Source organism: Desmodus rotundus, chromosome 9, assembly GCF_022682495.2.
Source record: "Desmodus rotundus isolate HL8 chromosome 9, HLdesRot8A.1, whole genome shotgun sequence".
NCBI lineage: Eukaryota > Metazoa > Chordata > Mammalia > Chiroptera > Phyllostomidae > Desmodus > Desmodus rotundus.
Genome location: NC_071395.1, coordinates 43,269,970 through 43,290,093, shown reverse-complemented (window position 1 = coordinate 43,290,093; position 20,124 = coordinate 43,269,970). Strand labels below are relative to the sequence as shown.

General features: G+C 41.5%; 1 protein-coding gene across 1 annotated transcript; it reads left to right on the top strand.

The window, feature by feature from the left end:
* The first annotated feature begins 200 nt into the window (after positions 1-200).
* LOC112301366 (zinc finger protein 709) lies at positions 201-9,226 on the top strand. Its single transcript, XM_024556808.3, has 4 exons — positions 201-336; positions 6,580-6,706; positions 6,909-6,969; positions 7,546-9,226. The coding sequence occupies exons 1-4, from the start codon at positions 334-336 to the stop codon at positions 9,224-9,226; spliced, it is 1,872 nt and encodes a 623-aa protein (XP_024412576.3). The 5' UTR covers positions 201-333.
* Positions 9,227-20,124: the final 10,898 nt, after the last annotated feature.

Genomic DNA, 20,124 nt, shown 5'->3' with positions numbered 1-20,124 from the left:
GGTGGGGCCCAGAATGGGGAGGGAGGGAGCAGACAGATTCTAGGCCTTCGACAGCGCTAGTTCAGCAAAGCCACAGGTCCTCCCCGTGGTTGTCACTCAGGCGCGTGGGGGCAGGGACTTACAAACTGACCAATCAGAGGCCTCTCTGGGACAGATGGGTGGGGCGACGGCCCGTACAGGCCTCAAACGGTCCCTTCACCCTCAGGCCACGCTCTAGTCCGCAACGTTGCTCCGCTACTGTGAACGGTTCTTGGTGGCTCTGCCGCAGCCTCTGTGGCGCTGTGGTCTGCACCGGGCGTACACAGGACTCAGGGAGACCCAGGAAACCTAGAAATGGTGAGTATGGGGGCAGGGTTCGGAGATGGAGACCTGGGGCTGGTCGGAACCGCTGGAACCTGCCGAGCGGACCGGCCTCCCAGTGGTCAGGGTCGAGTCTGCCCACCTCCGTGTCCCGCGCCACCGCCGGTACCTGTATCTTATCTGGCTGGCAGCGGGCCCAGACCCCGGGCATCCTGTCCCGTCCCTTCGTGTCAAACTCGGCCCAGCCTAGAAGCTGCCTTGGCAGCTCTACGCGCGCAGCCCAGCTTCTTCCCAGATGGTGCGGTGAGGGAGAGGGTCAAAAGGGGACCGTCGTTAAGTCCGACTCCCGAGTTTGCGCGTGGGAGGAGCTGCGGTGTGTGGCATCCTGAGTTCCTGCTTTCTCCCACTGACACTTGTATTTTCCTGAGTTTTCGAAAGGTTAAGGGAGCAGGGTACCAAATCCACGACCCAGTTCCCCCACCTAAGCTCTATCTGGGGCTGGCAATAAATCCCTAAATTTCCAAATCCCTCTCCTCCTTCCCAAATGGCACGTCCCTTCTCTTATCCACAAGGTCATTCGTGGTGCATCCGAAAGAGTCCAGTATTTTACTTATCCTTTTTTCCACGTAGTTATGAATAGCTATTTCTTAAAGACATAATTTCTTCTCTGAATATTTTGCATGAGGGGAGATCCCTGTTCCTCACCCCCAGGACCTTCCCGGGACACAGACAGACATCCTGTGGGAAGTCCTCGGGTGGAGGATCTTTTAAAATCTTTCCTGGGTAATCTACCCTGTTAGCACTGCTTCTCCCTAGGTGTGACACCCTGATGAAATTTATTGATTTATTTAAGTTTTCTTTTTTTGGTGAGGGTAGAATATATTTAATCAATGGAGCTTGAAAGATAGTATAAAATAGTTTCAAAGAGGCAAGAGAATGATGAAGTTCAGAAAAAAAAATCCAGTATTACCAATTCATTTGTTAAGAATTCTGGTTTCCAAGCCCTTATTATAAAAAATGTTAAAGGGAGTTACCTAAGGAAAAGAAGATCAAAAATAGGAACAGTAAAAATGACAGCAAACTCACAGTTATTAACGACCACACCTAAAACAAAAACAAGAGCAAACTAGGCAAACAACTAGAACAGGAACAGAACCATAGAGATGGAGATCACATGGAGAGTTGTCAATAGGGGAGTGGGAGGGGGAGAGGGGGGGAAAGGTACAGAGAATAAGTAGCATAGATGATAGGTGGAAAATAGACAGGGGGAGGGTAGGAATAGTGTAGGAAATGTAGAAGCCAAAGAACTTATAAGTATGACCCATGGACATGAACTATAGGGGGGGAATGTGGGAGGGAGGGGGGTGGGCAGGATGGAGTGGAGTGAGGGGGGGGAATGGGATAACTGTAATAGCATAATCAATAAATATATTTTAAAAAAAAAAGAATTCTGGTTTCACTGTTTTCTTCCCTTCAGCATGTAGTAAGTTTCTGAGGTATGTTCTTTACCTTTTGGCGCTTTCAAATGAAATTCCAGAGCGTAGACTTGCAGAGCAGACGTGTTCAAGTGTGATTAGTTATTACAAAACAATGTCTTGCCATGGAAATAGAATTAACCGACACCTTTTTTTCCAGAATGGAACAGATACTTGGGCATTTCTGGTTTAACTAAGAAAAATGAGTTACTGTTTTCTTCCCTCCTTTCCACATTATCACTGGGTTTGAGTGATTTTGCTGGATTGTTCAAATGTCGGGTTTATGTAATTTACATATCGATCGGGTGGTACCAGGCTTCTCAGTGGGGAGCGGAGGCCCTTGGTCAGTGACGCTGCACAGGGGAGTGCGCCTTCCCTTGTGAGCCTGCACAGAAAAGTACTTGAAGGCCCAGTTGATCTTCCTGGGGAGCCTCCCCCTTGCAGGTATCCTACCTGCTCACACCCACCATGGAAGGAGCTGGTACACTGAGGGAAGCTGCAGACACCTGGAAAGCTGGGAATGCACATGCCCAAGGAGGGGGAGTAAGGATGACACCCTTTCTGAGGTTGTTGTTTCTTAAGTCTAGACATTTTTAGAACTTATGTTTGAATCTTGCAACAACAGTTTAGGTGCGCTCAAGGCGTATTTTTTGCACATGGAGGAGTCTATGAAGATCAGGTAGACAATGGAGTTTATGAATTAGGGAGTTCATTTAGGTCAAAACATTAAATAATACCAAACTGAGAGTTGCCTCACTTGTGAGAATGGAAGCCTGAGGGAGGGAGCACATCCATGCTTGCAGGAGAGGGGAGGGTGTGTGGAGCGCCTGTGTTTATTCCTGGGGCCGCACAGGTGTCCTTCCCCTCCTTCCCCAGGGATAGACACACTCCAGTGGTTCTGTCTCAAGCAGGGGCACCTAGACCCCAAGTTAGCAATTATGTTCGCCTATCTGAGTGTGAGTTTCCTTCTGAAATGTAGGGAAGCAGGCTGCTTACCTGCTTTCATTCTCATATTTTTGAGCAGGGTTCCATTAAATTCCTTTCTCCCTGGAATATTGCAGCTGTTTGATTCTAGTTTTCATTAGAAATTGGGCTTTTATAATGTAGTTGAATGAGAGAGACGATGTGAATAAAGCCAGAAAATAAGTATATGGTGATATCTCATTGTTTTATTTGTAACCCCCCAATGCAATGACCATGTTTTCATATTGCTTATTTCCCACTTGTATTTTTCTTTAGTGAATTGTCCACTTTTTAAAATTTGTTCATTGGAGAGACAGACAGACAGGCAGGCCTTGATTTGTTGCTCAATGATTTATGAATTCATTGGTTGATCCTGAATGTGCCCTGCTCCAGGAATTGAACCCGCAACCTTTGCATATCTGGACACGCTCTAACCAACTGAGCTACCCAGACAGGGTATTTTGTCCATTTTTAATTGGCTTATTTGTATTCTCATTGTTCTGTTTTAAGAGTTCTTTGAAAATTTTGGATACCCATCATTCCTTAGGTAAGTTACAAAAGATTTTATCCTACTCCTACTCTGTGACTTGTCTTTTCATTCAATTAACACTCCACACACAGGAGTTTTTCATATTAATGAAGTGAAACTTTTTTTTTTTAGTTCTTATCTAAAAATGTATTACTAAATACAAGGTCACCTAGATTTTCTTTCTTTCTTTTTTAAAAAGGATTTTATTTATTTATTTTTAGAGAGGGGAAGTGGGGAGAAAGAGGAAACATCAATGTGTGGCTCTTGTGCGCCCCCCACTGGAGACCTGGCCCACAACCCAAGCATGTGCCCTGACTGGGAATCGAACTGGAGATCTTCTGGTTCACAAGCCAGCACTCAATCCACTGAGCCACACCAGCCAGGGCTAAATTTTCTCATATGTTACATTCTAGGAATTGTTTTTACTTTAGCATTATACATTTGGATATATGATCTATTTTGAGTTAATTGTTGTGCAAAGTTTAAGTTCTACATCTACACTCATTGTCTTGTGTGTGTGTATCTATTATGTCCAGTATGGTTTGTTTAAATGACTTTCTTTTTTTTCTTATAATTACTTTTATTTATTTGTCAAAGATCAGTCACCTGGCTATTTCATCCATCATCTCTGTTATTGTGGGTTTTTTTCAGATGTTTTACCTAGACAGTCATGTCATATGGAACAAAGACATTTTTGTTTGTTGCTTCCCACTCTGTGTACCTTTTATATCCTTTTCTTGTTACATGGCCAGGGCTTCCAGTACAGTGTTGAGTAGGACTGGTGAGAGGAAACCTTGCCTTTCTCCCCATCTTACCAGAAAAGCATTTAGTTTCTCATGATTAAATATGATATTAGCAATAGGTATTGTGATGTTTTCTCAAGAAGAGAGAATTCTTCCTCTGTTACTAGATTATTATTATAAATGGATGTTGGATGGTATAAAATTCTTTTTCTTGTTCATTTGCCCTTTTACTTCTGATGTTAGTAATCTCTGTCTTTTCTCTTTTCTCAATTATCTTGACTAGATATTATCATTTTACTAATGTTTTTCAGTGGACCAACTTTTGGTTTTCCAAACTAGGAAAGTTTTGTGTTTTTTTTTCTTTCACACTTTAAACACTTTACTCTCTTCTTCCTTGCATGGTTTCTGAGAAGTCTGATTTAATTTTAATCTTTCTTCTCTATACCTAAAGTAGGTTTTCCCCTCTGGCTTTTCTCAATATATTTCCATCTTTGATTTTTCTCTAGTTTGAACATGATATACTTGATTTGCATTTCTGGTGTTTTTCATGTTTAGTTCACTGAGCTGCTTAATTGTACGATCTGCTGACTATGATTAGTTTTAAAAGCTCAGTGATTGCTACTTACCTATTTTGTTCTGTTCCTTTGTATTTTCCTTCAAGTATCCCCATTATGTGTATTTCAATCTTGTATAATTGCTCTGTAGTTCATGGGTATTGAGTTTAGGGTTGTTTTTTCTTTTTGTCTTTGCATTACAGGCCTTGATAAGAACAAAATATTTTGGGCATATTTTAAGATGCTGTTTTGCTCTGCCAGATGGCTCAGCTGATTGGAGCATTGTCCTATAAACCAAAAGGTTGCCATTCAATCCCCAATTGGGGAGCATACAGGAGGCAACTGATGGATGTTTCTCTCTCTCACTCCCCCTTCCTCTCTCTCTAAAACCAATAAATATATGTATAACATAAAATGCTGTTTTATTTTCTCTTTGGCAATTTTGAAAAGAGTGGTTTGATTGTGACCTCAATGCTCTGCTGGATCTAAGAAAAGTTGTTCAAGTTTTTCCTATGAGGTCAGTAATGATGGCTTCCAAGTTCCTTAAACGTCCAATCAGAAACCAGAATTCTCTGACTTCAGTTGATGATTGACAGGTGAAAATTTTTCAGTCTCATTCCTCCTTATTCCCCTTTGACCCACATGTACACAAAGTGATGAGTGCCTTGGTGCTCCTTCCTTTAAACATGGCAGGAGATTCAGCCCTTTGAGGTCCTGATCTTGCATGTGAACTATAACTAACCCAACCCCTGACCTCAACTTTACAAGTCCAGGCATCTCTTCCTGCGCTCTCAAGTCATTTCATGACTGCTGGAGAGGCCTGCCTTGTCTTCCCCACATACCTCAGTTGTGGAAGTAATAAGCCCTTCATACACTCTTGGCCATGTGTGCTGTCATCACCGAAGGGATGAGACATGTGCTCAGGGCTCGAGGTACCGTGCTGCCTCACTGCACGTGGGAACTTGGGAACTAGAAACATTGGGGGTGCAGCCTCTAGGCTGGCTGGTTGGGAAACACTCCTGCAAAATAAAAATGGAGATCTTATGTTCTTTTGAAGGAAAGCACTGCTGAATCCTCCCATCCATGTATGCTATACTCACAGGCAGATTTGCTGTCAAACCTTTGTGGATTTCACAGAACACAATTGCAATCATTAAATCTCAATCTGATCCACAAGGTCAAGGTGCAGGGCAGTGTTCTGTTTCTGCCGTAAAGAGCACTTCTGGCATATTTGTTACTGTGTGTGCCCATGTCTGCCAAAAATTGTGTCCAAGCAGCCCTGAGACACGAGCATAGGGATTTTGTAGTCTCAGTTGTTGTTCCTTTTTCCTAGTGTCTGAACTCAAAGTTCCCATTAACTTTCTAGCCCATCAAATTGGACTGAGAAAGCAGAACTGAGTCTGGGGTAAAGATTATACAAGGCAAAAACAATACTTTTTCTCAAAAATATTTCTATTTTGCCAGCTGTGTCTGACTACTTCTATAGGCCTGGCGTACTTTAGGGGTGATAATGGCCAGCTGCACCTCATTAAATGTTGGATTTCTACTGGTCCCTTGGACTGTCATGTTTGGTGATGAGAATAGAAGAAAGGGCTTCCTTTTTTTTTATTCATTAAACTTTAATACAGATTTGATCCTCTGCCTCATGCAGGACTATAAATGATGGGTAATGAGGAAGGAGATGAAAGAGTTTTTCTCACAATGGTCTTAAAATATTTGTTTTATTTGTATAGTATTTCTGTCACTTCTTAGCATGCTCTGTACCCTGCCATTAGTGAAAAATAAGATGTAATGCAATCACAGAAAAAAGTGTGTAAATCATTTCACTGTGTTCATCATGCTGTTAAATTTATAAGGAAGTAAGTGTGGACAGAGGGTAAGCTTCTGGTGATCAAGTCATAGCATAAGTTTTTGGAGATGACAGAACCACACATAAGCTTCCAATAAGTGGAGTCCAGATGTCATGTGCAGTCAGTCTCACGCATCCTACTGTAAGCATGCTTGGGATGTTTTAGGACGCTGTGGCCATTGAAGACGTGGCTGTGGACTTTACCCTGGAGGAGTGGGCCTTACTGGATCCACCACAGAAGAAACTGTTTAGAGATGTGATGCAGGAAACTTTCAAGAACCTGGACTCAGTAGGTAAGGATGACAACTTTTCCTTGACTTGGTCAATTAGAGAACAAGTATTCTTTGCTCATCATCTTTTTTCCAAGATGTGAAATGTGGAAAAGGACATTGATAAATAAACTGGGCATGGTCACGGCTAACAATGAACATAGAATCTAACAATTTTATAATAATTTTTAATATTTGTAATCATTATTCTGGGTCTACATTTTAGGCAAAAAATGGGAAGATCATGACATTGAAGATCAGGACAAAAACCAGGGGAGAAAACTAAGGTGAGTGACAGTCACAACAGGAAGTACAGTCTCATGGGAGAATCCTGGTGTGAACTTTTTTTAAAAAGAAACAAAATAAATAACTCCTGCTTCAAATTTAGTTGGGTTTTTTTGTTGTTGTTCTTTTTTAATCCTCACCCAACCATATGCTTACTGATTTTAAAGTGAGAGGAAGGGGGAGAGAGAAAGAGAAACATCTATGTGGGAGAGAAACATCCTTCGGTTGCCTGCTATATATGCCTTATATCGGGGATTGAAACTGCCACTGAGGTATATGCCCTGACCGGGGATCCAACCCGCAATCTTTTGGTGTACGGGACGATGCTCCAACCAACTGAGCCACCCCACCAGGGCCAAATTTAGTTATTTTAAGAATTTTTACCAGAAATGCTTTATATATGAATATCACTGTTTTGATAATTGCAAGGGTGAAGTCCTCGTGGAGAGCATTTAGTATATTCAACTTCGGAGAATTCAGACAAGGCAGGAAACTTACACTTTTCCTAAAACCCTAATAAATATTTTGAAAAATATTATTTAAAAAATTATTTATAATGTGCTTCTCATTTTTTGCAGAAGTCAAATGGTAGAAAGACTCTATGAAAGTAAAGAGGATAGTCAATGTGGAGAAAATTTCAGCCTTATCTCAAATCTCAGTCTGAACAAGAAAACCACTGGAGTAAAACCACATGAGTGCGATACATGCGGAAAAGTCTTCACACATCATTTTTCCCTTAATTGGCACATCAGGTGTCACACTGGACAGAAACCATATGAGTATCTGAAATATGGAGACAGGCCATATAAATGTAAGCTTTGTGGGAAAGCTTTTATTTTTTCAAGTTTATTTAAAATACATCAAAGGATGCACACTGAAGAGAAAACCTATCATTGTAAGGAATGTGGGAAAGCCTTCCGTTTTCGTGCAACTTTGCAAATACATGGAAGGATTCACACGGGAGAAAAACAATATGAATGTGAGGAATGCGGGAAACCTTTCATGTGGCTCACAAGTTTTCGAAGACACATGGCAATGCACAATATATATGGTCCTTATAAATGCAAACGATGTGGAAAAGTCTTTAGATATCACCGTGCTTTTCAGTCACATGAAAGGACTCACACAGGAGAGAAATCCTATAAATGTAAGCAATGTGGAAAAGCTTTCAATTCTCTACGAGGTTTCCAAGCACATCAAAGATATCATCAAGGAGAGAATCCCTATGAGTGTAAACAATGTGGAAAAGTCTTTAGATATCCTCATACTTTTCAAGCACATGAAAAGATTCACACAGGAGAGAAACTCTATGAATGTAAGCAATGTGATAAAATTTTCAATTCTCGTCGGGGTTTCCAAGTACATGAAAGATATCACAAAGGAAAGAAGCCCTATGAATGTAAGAAATGTGGTAATGCCTTCAGTTCTCATCAAGGTTTCGAAATACATGTAAGAAGAAATCACAAGGGAGAGAAACCCTATGAGTGTAAGCAATGTGGTAAAGGTTTCATTTGTCATCGAGGTTTCCAATTGCATGAAAGAAATCACAAGAGAGAGAAATCCTCTGAAAGTAAATGCGGTAAAGTTTTTGGTTATTACCATTACTTACAATTACACAGAGGAACTCATACTGGAGAGAAACCCTATGAATGCAAAGAATGTGGGAAAGCCCTAGGCAGTAGCAAAGCCTTAAAGATACACGAGAGACTGCACACAGGAGAGAAACCCTATGAATGTATGCAGTGTGGCAAAGCCTTCAGGAATCCATCTGGGTTTCGGTCACATGTGAAAATACATGCTGGAAATAGACCATATCAGTGTAAGGAGTGTGGGAAAGCTTTCATTTACCCATCACGCGTTCGAGCACACATGCGAGTACATAATGTAAACAGACCCTATCAATGTAAGGAATGTGGGTTAGCATTTTATTTTCCCAGTACATTACGCAGGCATGAAATGACTCACACTGGAGAGAAACCCTGTAAATGTATACACTGTGGTAAAGCCTTCAGAGATCACAGTTACTTAAAAATACATGAGAGAAGTCACACTGGAGAGAAACCCTATGAATGTAAGCAATGTGGCAAAGCTTTTTCTTCTCAGCTAGGTTTCCAAGTACATACAAGAAGTCACACTGGAGAGAAACCATATGAATGCAAAGAATGTGGGAAATCCTTTAATTATCCCAGTTCCTTCCGAAGGCATAAAAAGACTCACAGGATTCATCTTCTTGAATGTAAACAGCATAAGAAAATCTGATCCGCATTCCTACATGTGAAAAAAAAAAAAAGAGAGAGATATAAATGTAACATGAGAAAGCTCGATGGAAATTCATGTGTAATGTTCTAGAAAACTTTCAACATGAAAAAGTTATAAATGTAAGTATATGGTGTTTATCAAGCCTCTTTAAAGTGCATTGTTGGACTGTGGATTTCTACTAATTATTTTCAGAGCTGGATATTCAGATAATTCTGTGAGTCATCATTCAACAATAAATAATATATAAGATTATAGGTAGTATTTCTTCTTTAAATCAGTGAATAGTATTTTATATTTCCATTTTGAAACCTGTTAGATTCATAGGTAAATTGAAGTGTATTTCTAATATACAGTTTAATTTTTTGATAATGTTCTGTTTGTTGTGTGTTGAGGGGACATTGAAAAATCGAAGTTTAGTTTTTATTGAGATTTTCCTACTGGTTTTGTGACAGTTTCTAGATATCTTTAGTCGATTATGCATATATTCTACCTTTCTTACTGAGAAAGCTGCTTTTGGGGAGTGGTGGGTATAGGAGCCTTTTTTCGCTTTTGACACTAAGAAACCATTGTAGTACATTTTTTATGTGTGCAAGTATATGACAGTTTTATGTGAATTACTGTTTTCATACTGATTTCTCCTTGGCAACACCAGGGGGTTGAGAGCTAGAAGAATGACAGTCAGTGGCAGAACATGGGTGATGAGCTGATTCCCTTGAGCCACAGCTGTCATATGTTTATCAGATGTGCTTCCTCACTTAATCCCACAACACTTACAAATGGCTCTAGAATTTGTTGACATTAGTCTTTCTCCCCACACCCTTTTACTATAGAGGCGTCCAAGACTCTGCAGACCAGCCATGGTGGACATAAATTACCCAGGGCATTCTTATTCAGAGACTGTTTTCCCCCCACCCATGCTACATGCTGTTAGAGCAGCCACCCCTGACAACTGACAAGATCTTTTTGTCATGGAGTCCCTCCCAGGCCCTGAGTTGGTCTGCTCTGTTGCCTTCCACCAATTTTGCCTTGGGTCACGAATGAAGGACCCTCAGGCTTTCTAACTATAGTTCTCCTAATTAAAGAGATGCTAGTGCTTACAACACAGAGCTGAAAACGGTGCCCCTGGTATATCCTACCTACAGCGGGAAGCGTGTTTCCTTCACATTCAGGCAGTCTGTTCTGAAGGTCACTTTTCTAGACATATTAGCCACTTTGGGAGTCTCTTAGGAGTACATGAATGACCAGAAAATTCATAAATTTTGTAGACAGTGTGCTCCCACCACACCTGATGGACTCCTTGCAGAGATGCTGTATTTTGTCCCTAGTTCAAACAGGCCATCCCTGATCAAAGATTGGACACAAACAGCAGATCTATTAGTTAAACTCCAGGCAATCATGTTAGGATTAGAGAACTCCCTGGCCAAGAATTGAACTCATTTACACAATTTTATGGCTCCTTTAGCTTCTGCCAATATGTAGCTATCTCATCCCACCAATAGCAGCAAGTCGTTATCTAATGTCACTTCTTTGGCAACAAACTCTGGGAATATCTTTTCTGTTTCACTGCTTTTAGAAAGAGAGGAAAGGAGAGTCAGAGAAACATTGATGCGAGAGAGAAGCATCGATCGGTTGCCTCCCATATGTGCCTGGACCCGGAATTGGGGATCAAGGATCAAACCTACAACCTAGGTATGTGCCCTGACCAGGAATCAAACCCATAACCTTTCAGTTACGGGACGATGCTCCAACCAACTGAACCACACTGCCCAGGGCTCTGGGAATATCTTGCTTCACAATAACCAAGTACAAGTCAAGTCCACTTGTAAGTCTGCACACATTAAACCTCAGTCTGCAGAGGCTCATTTTAATGCTCAGGGAAATAAATTGAGTCAGATTTCTGACACATACACTGACACCTCAGATTTGATGCTATTAACCTTGGCTCTGTGGGCCCACATAATACTAAGCCATTTAGAGGCCTCTTACCTAAAGTTCTAGGCAAAACTGAAGAAACCTCCTTCTTTCCCATGGCTCATTTAGTGACTGACAAATGCACCCATGTGAGAAAATGCACCACTGGTAATATAATCAACATACTTTCCATACCAAGGAAAGGGTCCCTACACTTTTTAGCAGCCCCTCACCCCATCTGCTAGGCTGCTTGCTATGCTCACACCATGGGAGAAACTCATAGACAAATTACTCGTCCTATCATACGTGATCCTACTGAAGCCAAAAAGCAGGCACTTAACAAAGAAACTCTAGAAATTAAAACAAAACACTGGGCTCTTAAAAGAAGGCCTTCCATGGACCTTGCATCTCTCTTATGACCCTCCTCCACTCTCATAGGTTGGCCTAACTGCTTGGAGGAACCTTGCTTCTAAATGGGTCTTCCTGCTGTTCGAGGCATTACTTAGATTCAGTGCTCAGTCGTTAGGGCCTGTGCTGTTGTTCTGATCGTCAGGCTTACCAGACATTTCTGTCAGATTGGTCTCTCCTACAGATCTTTGGTTTATTGGAACAGTGTGTCCCAGCCACAACTCCTACATCCCACTCCTGGGATTTCCCATGTATCTATTTCATTTTTGGCACATTTCTTCAAAACCCCTCCGTGCATCCACCACAAATGGGCTGACTTCCTACCAATTACGCTCATGCACTCATTGTCCTGACAGGCACTGGCGCTGACCTGGGCACATGCGACACTCATTCAACAAGCAACCCATTAATGCCAATGTGGTAACGTCAAAAACACTAAAAAAAAATACATATCACAGCTAATGATTCAGATGGTTTCCTTGACGGAAAACCCTGCAGTAGCTGATGACATCTTGGCTTTGGTGTATTTAGGAGCAACCAGAGAGAGTTGTGTTCCCCTAAACGGCTGCTGGCTGCACGTGGGTAGGCTACCCTAGGAAGGTGCCACCAAAAACACAACACAGACAAAGTAACATTACTAAGCAATTAAACCATACTCTTCTGGATCTCTCCAGCATCCGAGGATGACTGGACTCAAATGAGTTTTGTTAGGTTTGCCAGTTTAGTTATAATACATCATTTGTGCTTTTTACATGCCTTTTAACTTATGTTCAAATTCATTTAAAGGTGTGACACAGTTCAGTCAACAAAGCTCAGGAGGAAAAAAAAGCCCAGGAGAGAGCTTTAATAAAGGTGCTGAGCTCACTTTTGATATTTGGCCTTTAATCAGTATAGACACCTGCACACCCTGCCCGACCCACGTAAGGAAACCTATGATGTTCACACATCTCTCTTTGAATGAGCAGGTAAAAGAGTCAAACCTTGAATATTTCCAGCCTCTATTCCTACACATCTTAAAGGGCCGACCCATTCTTTGTGGAAGCCACCCATATGAAGTTACCTTTTAGAAGGTACTTTTGAGTAATAATTTTTCTCTTCATTTGATGCATGTGGTGACAGTCTTGACATTTGGTCCTATTTTAAGTAAGGTGTTAATCCAGCCCTCAAAAGGGCAATGATAGCCCTGACCAGTGTGCTCAGTTGGTTGAGCATCATCCTGCAAAGTAAAGAGTCGCTGGTTTGATACCTGGTCAGGGTGCGTACAGGAGGCAACCAATTGATCTTTATTGCATCAATGTTTCTCATCCTCCCTTTCTCCTGCCATTCCCCTCTCTCTAATAATAAATAAAATCTCTTTTTTAAAAGGGAAATGATAGCTCTGGTTGGTGTGGCTCAGTGGATTAAGCACCTGTGAACCAGAAGGTCACTGGTTCAATTCCCCATCAGGGCACATGCCTGGGTGGCCGGCCATGCGCCCAGTTGGGGGTGTGTGAGAGGCAACCCATCGAAGTATCTCTCACACATCAATGTTTCTCTCCCTCTCTTTCTCCTTCCCTTCCCATATCCCTAAAAATAAATACGTAAAATACGTTTTTGAAGGGCAATGATAAAACAAGGTAATCAATGGGAAAGGTTTTTCAGGTGACAAATAGCTGTTCACTGTGGGGAATTTTGAGAAGATGAGGGAAAAAAAATCAAAATGCAGAGATTCTATTATCATATTTTCAGATTCAGTGTCTACAAAAGAAAACCTTTGATACCACCCACAAGGGCACTAGCAGTAGAATTAACCATTAAAAATGGTATAGTGTTATAAGGGAAATAAAGAGCAACACCAGTGAATGAATGGTTTCTGCCCCAACACGTGAATAGCTTGGAGTGCCCATTCTCATCTTCACAACAATAAAAAACTGAAAAACCTTAAGAGCATCATTTCTTCTTAGATCCCTGAGAAGTTTGAGGTTATATGACAAAGCAGTGCCCCCAAAATGAGAGACTGGCAACTATGGAGAATTGCTCTTACTGAAAGCAGAGGCCAATGGAGCCAGCAACCACCAGGAATGTGTGAACTGTAATAGATGAATTGCTGACGCAGTAAAAACTAGCTTAAGATTTACAAACTCAAAGTGGGGGCCTGTCTTTAGAGTGCTCCCCACAGTTCATGAATTTTTTTTCAGGAACCCAAACAGGCTCTAATAGTGAATCTTGGGAAAAAATTGCCTTATGCTTCTTGCAAGTAATGGGAAAATATTTTTATATACACACACAAAGCATTCTGTTCTCTGTAAGACAGGCTATCCCTCAAAGAAAACTACTTTGCCAAAGCCTTTGCATGGCGAAAGAGTGGTCAGACATCATCTAGACCCTTCAGGTTTATTCTCTGACAAACAGGGAGGAGTCAAGGCTAAGAACATGCTTTATGGATGGCCACTAGACGTATGAAAAGATGCTCAATGTCACTACTCAGAGAAATGCACATTAAAACCACAATGACATCACCTCACAGCTGTCAGAATAGCTATCATCAATAAATCAATCACAAGTGCTGGTGAGGATGTGGGGAAGAGGGAACCCTTTTGCACTGTTGGTGGGAATGCAGATTGATGCAGCCACTGTGGAAAGCAGTATGGAGTTTCCTCAAAAAATTTAAAATGGAACTGCCTTATGACCCAGCAATTCAGCAATTACACTTCTGGGTGTATATCTGAAGAAACCAAAACACTCATTCAAAAGAATATATGTACCCCTATATTTATTGCAGCATTATTTACAATAGCCAAAATATGGAAGCAACCAGTGCCCATCAATAGATGAGTGGATTAAAAAAGCTGTGGTACATATATACAATGGAATTTTTTTTTTTTCATGAAAAAAACAAAATCTGACCTGGCTGATGTGGCCCAGTGGATTGAGCACTGGTCTGTGAACCAAAGGGTCTCCAGTTCAATTCCTAGTCAGGGCACATGCCTGGGTTGCAGGCCCAGCCCCCAGTATGGGACACATGAAAGGCAACCACACATTGATGTTTCTCCCTCCCTTCCCCTCTCTCTAAAAATAAATAAAATCTCTCAAAAAAAAAAAAAAGAAAGAAAGAAAAGAAAAGAAAATCTTACCATTTGGAATAGCATGGATGGACCTAAAGGGTATTATGCTAAGTGAAATAAGTCAATCAGAGTAAGACAAATACCATATGATTTCACTTATAGTGAAATCTAAATAACAAAAAACAGAAATAGACTCACAGGTACAGAGAACAGATTGATGATAGGCAGACGGAGGGGAATTGGGGGACTGGATGAAAAAAGGTGAAGGGATTGAGAAGTACGGATTGGTAGTTACAAAATAGAGGGATGTAAAGTACAGTATAGGAAATACAGTCAATAATATTGTAATAACTATGTATGGTGCAAGGTGGGTGGGTACTGGAAATATCAGAAGGAACACTTTATAAAGTATGTGATTGTCTAACCACTGTGCTGTACACCTGAAACTAATACAAGATAATATAGAATGTAAACTGTGATTGAAAGTAAATAATTAAGACTAGAGCTATGATATGACCTAGCAATCCCTCTTCTGGGTATCGACCTGAAAAATTTAAAAACATTTATCATAAAGATATATGGATCCCTGTGTTCATCTCAGCATTATTGATGGTGGCCAAGACATGGAAACAACCTAAGTGTCCTTTGATGGACGATTGGGTATAGAAGATGTGGTACACATACAATGGAATACTACTCAGCCATAAGAAAAGACGAAATACTGCCATTTGTGACAACATGGATGGATCTTCAGAGTATCATGCTAAGAAAAAAGAAAAAAGATTAAAAAGAACAAGAACCACATGACTTCACTCATACGTGGGATATAAAACAAAAAGCAACAAGTGAACAAACAAAACAGACAAATTCACAGACACAACGGAATGGTGGTTATCAGAGGGGGAGAGGGATGAGAGGGGGGTGAACAGGGTGAAGGGGGTCAAGTATATGGTGATGGAAGGAGATTCAACTTTGGGTGGTGAGCACACAATGCAAAGGTACAGATAATGTATTATAGAATAGTACACTTGAAACTTTTGTTTTTAACCAATATCATCCAAAATCAGTTTAATTTTTTAAAAAAGGACAAGCAGAAGCAAGGAGGAAGGAAGGAGCCCTGCCCTGCTTGGCCTCGCAGGCGCTGTCCCACAGGATGGTGGGGGCTGAGCATGCATGCAGTTTGTTGCCCCGAGCCACCACTTGCCAGCCGGGGGGGCTTTACCAGTTCCAGCCCAGCTCTATCACAAGCAGGTTGTTGATTATTATGAAGATACTAGAAATGGGATCTCGACACCTGAAAATGCAGGAACAGGATAGGTGGGGTCTTCAGCATGTGGTGATGTAATGAAATTGCAGATTCAAGTGGATTAAAAGGGGAAGATCAATGGATGTCAGATTTAAAACACTTGGCTGTGGTTCTGCAATTGCCTCCAGTTCATTAGCCAGCCAGCCATTAAATGGGTGAAAGGGAAGATGGTGAAGGAAGCCTTGACCGTCAAAAATACAGATCAGCACTCTGGCCAGGTGGCTCAGTTAGTTGAAACATTGTCCCCTACACCAAAAATGTTGCTGGTTCGATCCCCAGTCAGGGTGCGTATGGAAGACAACCGATCGATGTTTCTCACATCGATATTTCTGTCTCCTCTCTCCCTTCCTTTCTCTCTAAAATCAAAAAACATATTTTTGGATGAGGATTAAAAAAAAAAAAGAAAGATATCGCCAAGGAACTATGCTTTCCTCCTGCTCCCTGCTGGCTGAAGATGCAACCAAGGCCACCCTGGCCAATTACAAGCTGAAACAAAAACCCAAGAAAGGAAAGACAGGAAAGAAAGGAGCCTTTGATGAAGCCTTCAGCAGGACACGTTTGCCTACCTGCTGTGCAATTAAGGTAGATTTCAGAAGCTGCTCACGCTAAAATAAAAGAGCTATGAGAAACATCACTGTGGCTCTGACGCAAGCTAAATACACAGTTTAATTGTTCTGAATTCTGTGGTATCGTTTGGCCCACTTTTATGGCCTTAACTTATTTTATGTATATTTTGAATGCTGTGTATGGCCTCAAAATTGAAATCAGTAATGAAGTCTCAAGTTTTGATAGTCCATGAACTGCAGAAATATTTATTTTACCTGAATCTGTTTTGGGAAAGATTGCCTTGGTATGATTATCTGATAGAACTAAGCATTGTACAGAAAACATCTGCACATATACAGTAAATTAAATCATGTAAGACGAGAAAAAAAGGAAGGAAAAAAGATCAAACTAAGCATTTTCTCCCAAGCTATCAACGAAACTTTAAACATAATTTAAAGTATATGAAAATCAGGAAAAATGACTAAGTTGAAGTTGTATTTCAAATACCTTTGTAGTAAAATAAATATGACTCTTGGCAAAAATAATAAAGAGCACTTATACCTCAATAATAAAATGTCATATATATAATTTTAAATTGTCAAAGGATGTAAATAGACACTTTCCAAAGATGTACAAATGGCCAAGAGCATATGAAATGATGATGGACACCATTAGTCATCAAGAAAAGGTAAATCAAAACCCCAGTGAGGTACCACTTCACGAATCAAAAAGTGAGATAACAAATTTTGTGGAGGATATGTAGACATTGGACATTGATACACTGCTGGTAGAAATATAAAATGGTGCAGCCACTTTGGAAAACAGTCTGGCAGTTCCTCAACTTTGAACTGAGAATTACCATAGGACCCAACAATTCACCCCTAGGTGTATGCCCAAGAGAAATGAAAATACCTGTTCACTAAAAAACTTGTACACCAATGTTTACTGCAGTGGTATTCATAATAGCCAAAAAGCAAAAACAATCCAAATATCCATTTACAAATGAATAGATAAGCAAAATGTGTTTTATCCATAGAGTGGAATATTATTCAGCCATAAAAGTGAATGAAATGGGACCTCTGGTTGAGATGCAGTGGCATAGGTAAGCAGTACTCGCATCCTCCCACAATCATGTCAATATTCGAACTAAACTACAGAACAGCCATCATTTAGAACTGCCTGAAATCTAGTCAAATAGAAGTCCTGCAACTCGAGATTTAAAGAAGAAACCTCACTGACACCGGTTGGAGATGCTGAAAGGGCTGGTCCCAGGTGTGGTGAATAAAAATAGGGAAGGATATATCTGCTTTGGTGGTCCCACCTAATTAATGAGCAAGGGTATCAGCCCCACACCAGGCTCCCAAGCCCAGGGTTCCAGTGCTGGGAAGAGAAGTCCCCATAATTTCTGGCTGTAAAAATCAGCAGGACTCTAGCTAGTGTAGCTCAGTTGATTGGAGCATTGTCCTGTAAATCAAAAGGTCGTGGGTTTGATTCCTGATCAGGGAGGGCATATGCCTAGTTACGTGTTCAGCCCCTATCAGGGTGCATTTGGGAAGCAGCCAATGGTGTCTGTCTCTCTCTCTCTCTCTCTCTCTCTCTCTCTCTCTCTCTCTTCCTCTCTCCCTCTCTCCCCCCCCCTCTTCCTCCCCCTTCCTCTAGAATCAATGGATATAGACTGGGATGAGGATATTAAAAAAAAAGAGGGGGCTAAGGCTCAGTGACTGAGGTCTAGTCAGATGGAGGGCTTCTGCAGTCCCAGGCTGATCAGCCTGAGGGTAAATACCTCCTGTTGACTTGTTAACTGCAATCTAGGCTTAACTACAACAGGAGTGTACACTGCACACAATGGAGGTTGGGGTGCACCTGGAATGCCCATGTTGGGTAACAGGGGAGGCTGACCTAATGGACCCTACAGGACACTTACTACATTAGGCCACTCCACCAAGTCCAGGACATGTAGCAGCTCTACCTAATACACAGAAACAAACACAGGGGAGGCTGCCAAGATGAGGAGACAGGAAACACGTCCCAAATGAAAGAACAGAACAGAATTCCTGAAAACTAAACAAAATGGAGAGAAGCAATCCACTAGATGCAGAGTTCAAAACACTGGTAATAAGGATGCTCGTTGAATTTATGCAGTGGAAGAGTACCTGCACTTAGAACTTCAACAGCATAAATAAGGACAAGGAAACCTTAAAAAAGAACCAGTCAGATAGGAAGGATACACTAACTGGAATGAAGAACAATTTACAGGGAATCAACAGTAGATGAAGCCAAGAATTAAATCAGCGATTTAGAATATAAGGAAGCAAAAAAAACACAGAATAGCAAAAAGAAATGAGGGTTTTATTGGATACACTTCAGCTTAGAGTTGGCGAAGGGTCCCTGTGCCCAGTGAGGGCTGGGAGTTTCAAACTTGCCCCCAGAACCATACCTTGACTGCCATGGGCTGCTTTCACTTAAGTACCTACCACATGTATGGAGGTGGAGAAGGGAGGGGTGAAAGCCCCAGCACTCTAAGCAAAGATCAAAATGAAGCCAGACTCTTCATTACATGTGGTAAGGTCATTTTTAAATGGGTGTGTAAACAAAGATCACAATTCCAGGAGTGGCCTTGCATTCTATGTCAACACCTAATCTGGGGACGACCTCAGACCCTCTGGTTCCAGGCTGGCCTGGCCTGGACACCCCTCTTGCTGAGAGGACAAGGGCATCCCTCTATCCAGAAAATGAGTCTGATGGAAGAACTCAAGAGCTGGAAAATTTTAGTTTTAAGTAATAGTTAATAAACTTAGTAATTAATGCATGTAAAAAGCTATTGTTTCAGGAACTGAAGGTATGACCCACCGGACTCCAGGAGACCACAGCAATTCGACCTTTGTGCCCCAGGAGCACTGTGAGCAATCAGGTGGTATCTGAGCCACTGTGCTCCAGTGAGGGACATCTGTTCACCACCCAGGACACAGATAAAGAACCACAGATGAACAGATTAAAGGGTGCTAGGAGAAGTGGCAGACTGCAGCTTTTATCTCATTAACCTTTCCCTGAATTCCAAACCCCTTGCCTACTTTTTTACTGAATTCCAAACTCCTTAACTACACTCTTCATCTCCTTATAAAAAGGGGTGGTTGGAAATGGAATGTAAGATGGTCTTTTAGGGTACATAACCCACCGTCTTCTCAGCTCCCTGGCCATCTGAATAAAAAGCCTATTTCCATGGCTGGTGTAGCTCAGTGGATCCAGCGTGGATTCCCAGTCAGGGCACAAGCCTGGGTTGCTGGCCAGGTCCCCAGTAGGGGGCGCGCGAGAGGCAACCACAGATTGATGTTTCCCTCTCTCCTTCCCTTCCCCTCTGTCTAAAGTAAATGAATAAATGAATAAAATCTTTTAAAATAATAAAAAAAAAATAAAACGCCCATAAAGATTCATTCCCTGTCTCTACTTACTGGTTGTGACAGGAAGCTGGAACACAGACTTTTCTGGTTTCAGGTCTGGAATTTCCAACGCATAAATAGCTACAGGAAGACACCACTGCCCCTTTAACGGGCCAAAAACAAATTTTGATGAAAAGCACAGGTCCCTGACAGAGACGTGCTCCCGCCCTAGAACGGAAGCTGGTTCTGCCCAAGGCCTCCGACCTGCCGCTCAGGTCCGCACTCAGAAAGCAGGGAGGCGGGCCC

Excerpts from the sequence above, each read along its gene's own strand:
- LOC112301366 (XM_024556808.3), top strand. Across the intron at positions 6,707-6,908 it reads CAAGAACCTGGACTCAGTAG|GCAAAAAATGGGAAGATCAT; the intron begins GTAAGGATGACA and ends TCTACATTTTAG. Across the intron at positions 6,970-7,545 it reads AACCAGGGGAGAAAACTAAG|AAGTCAAATGGTAGAAAGAC; the intron begins GTGAGTGACAGT and ends CATTTTTTGCAG.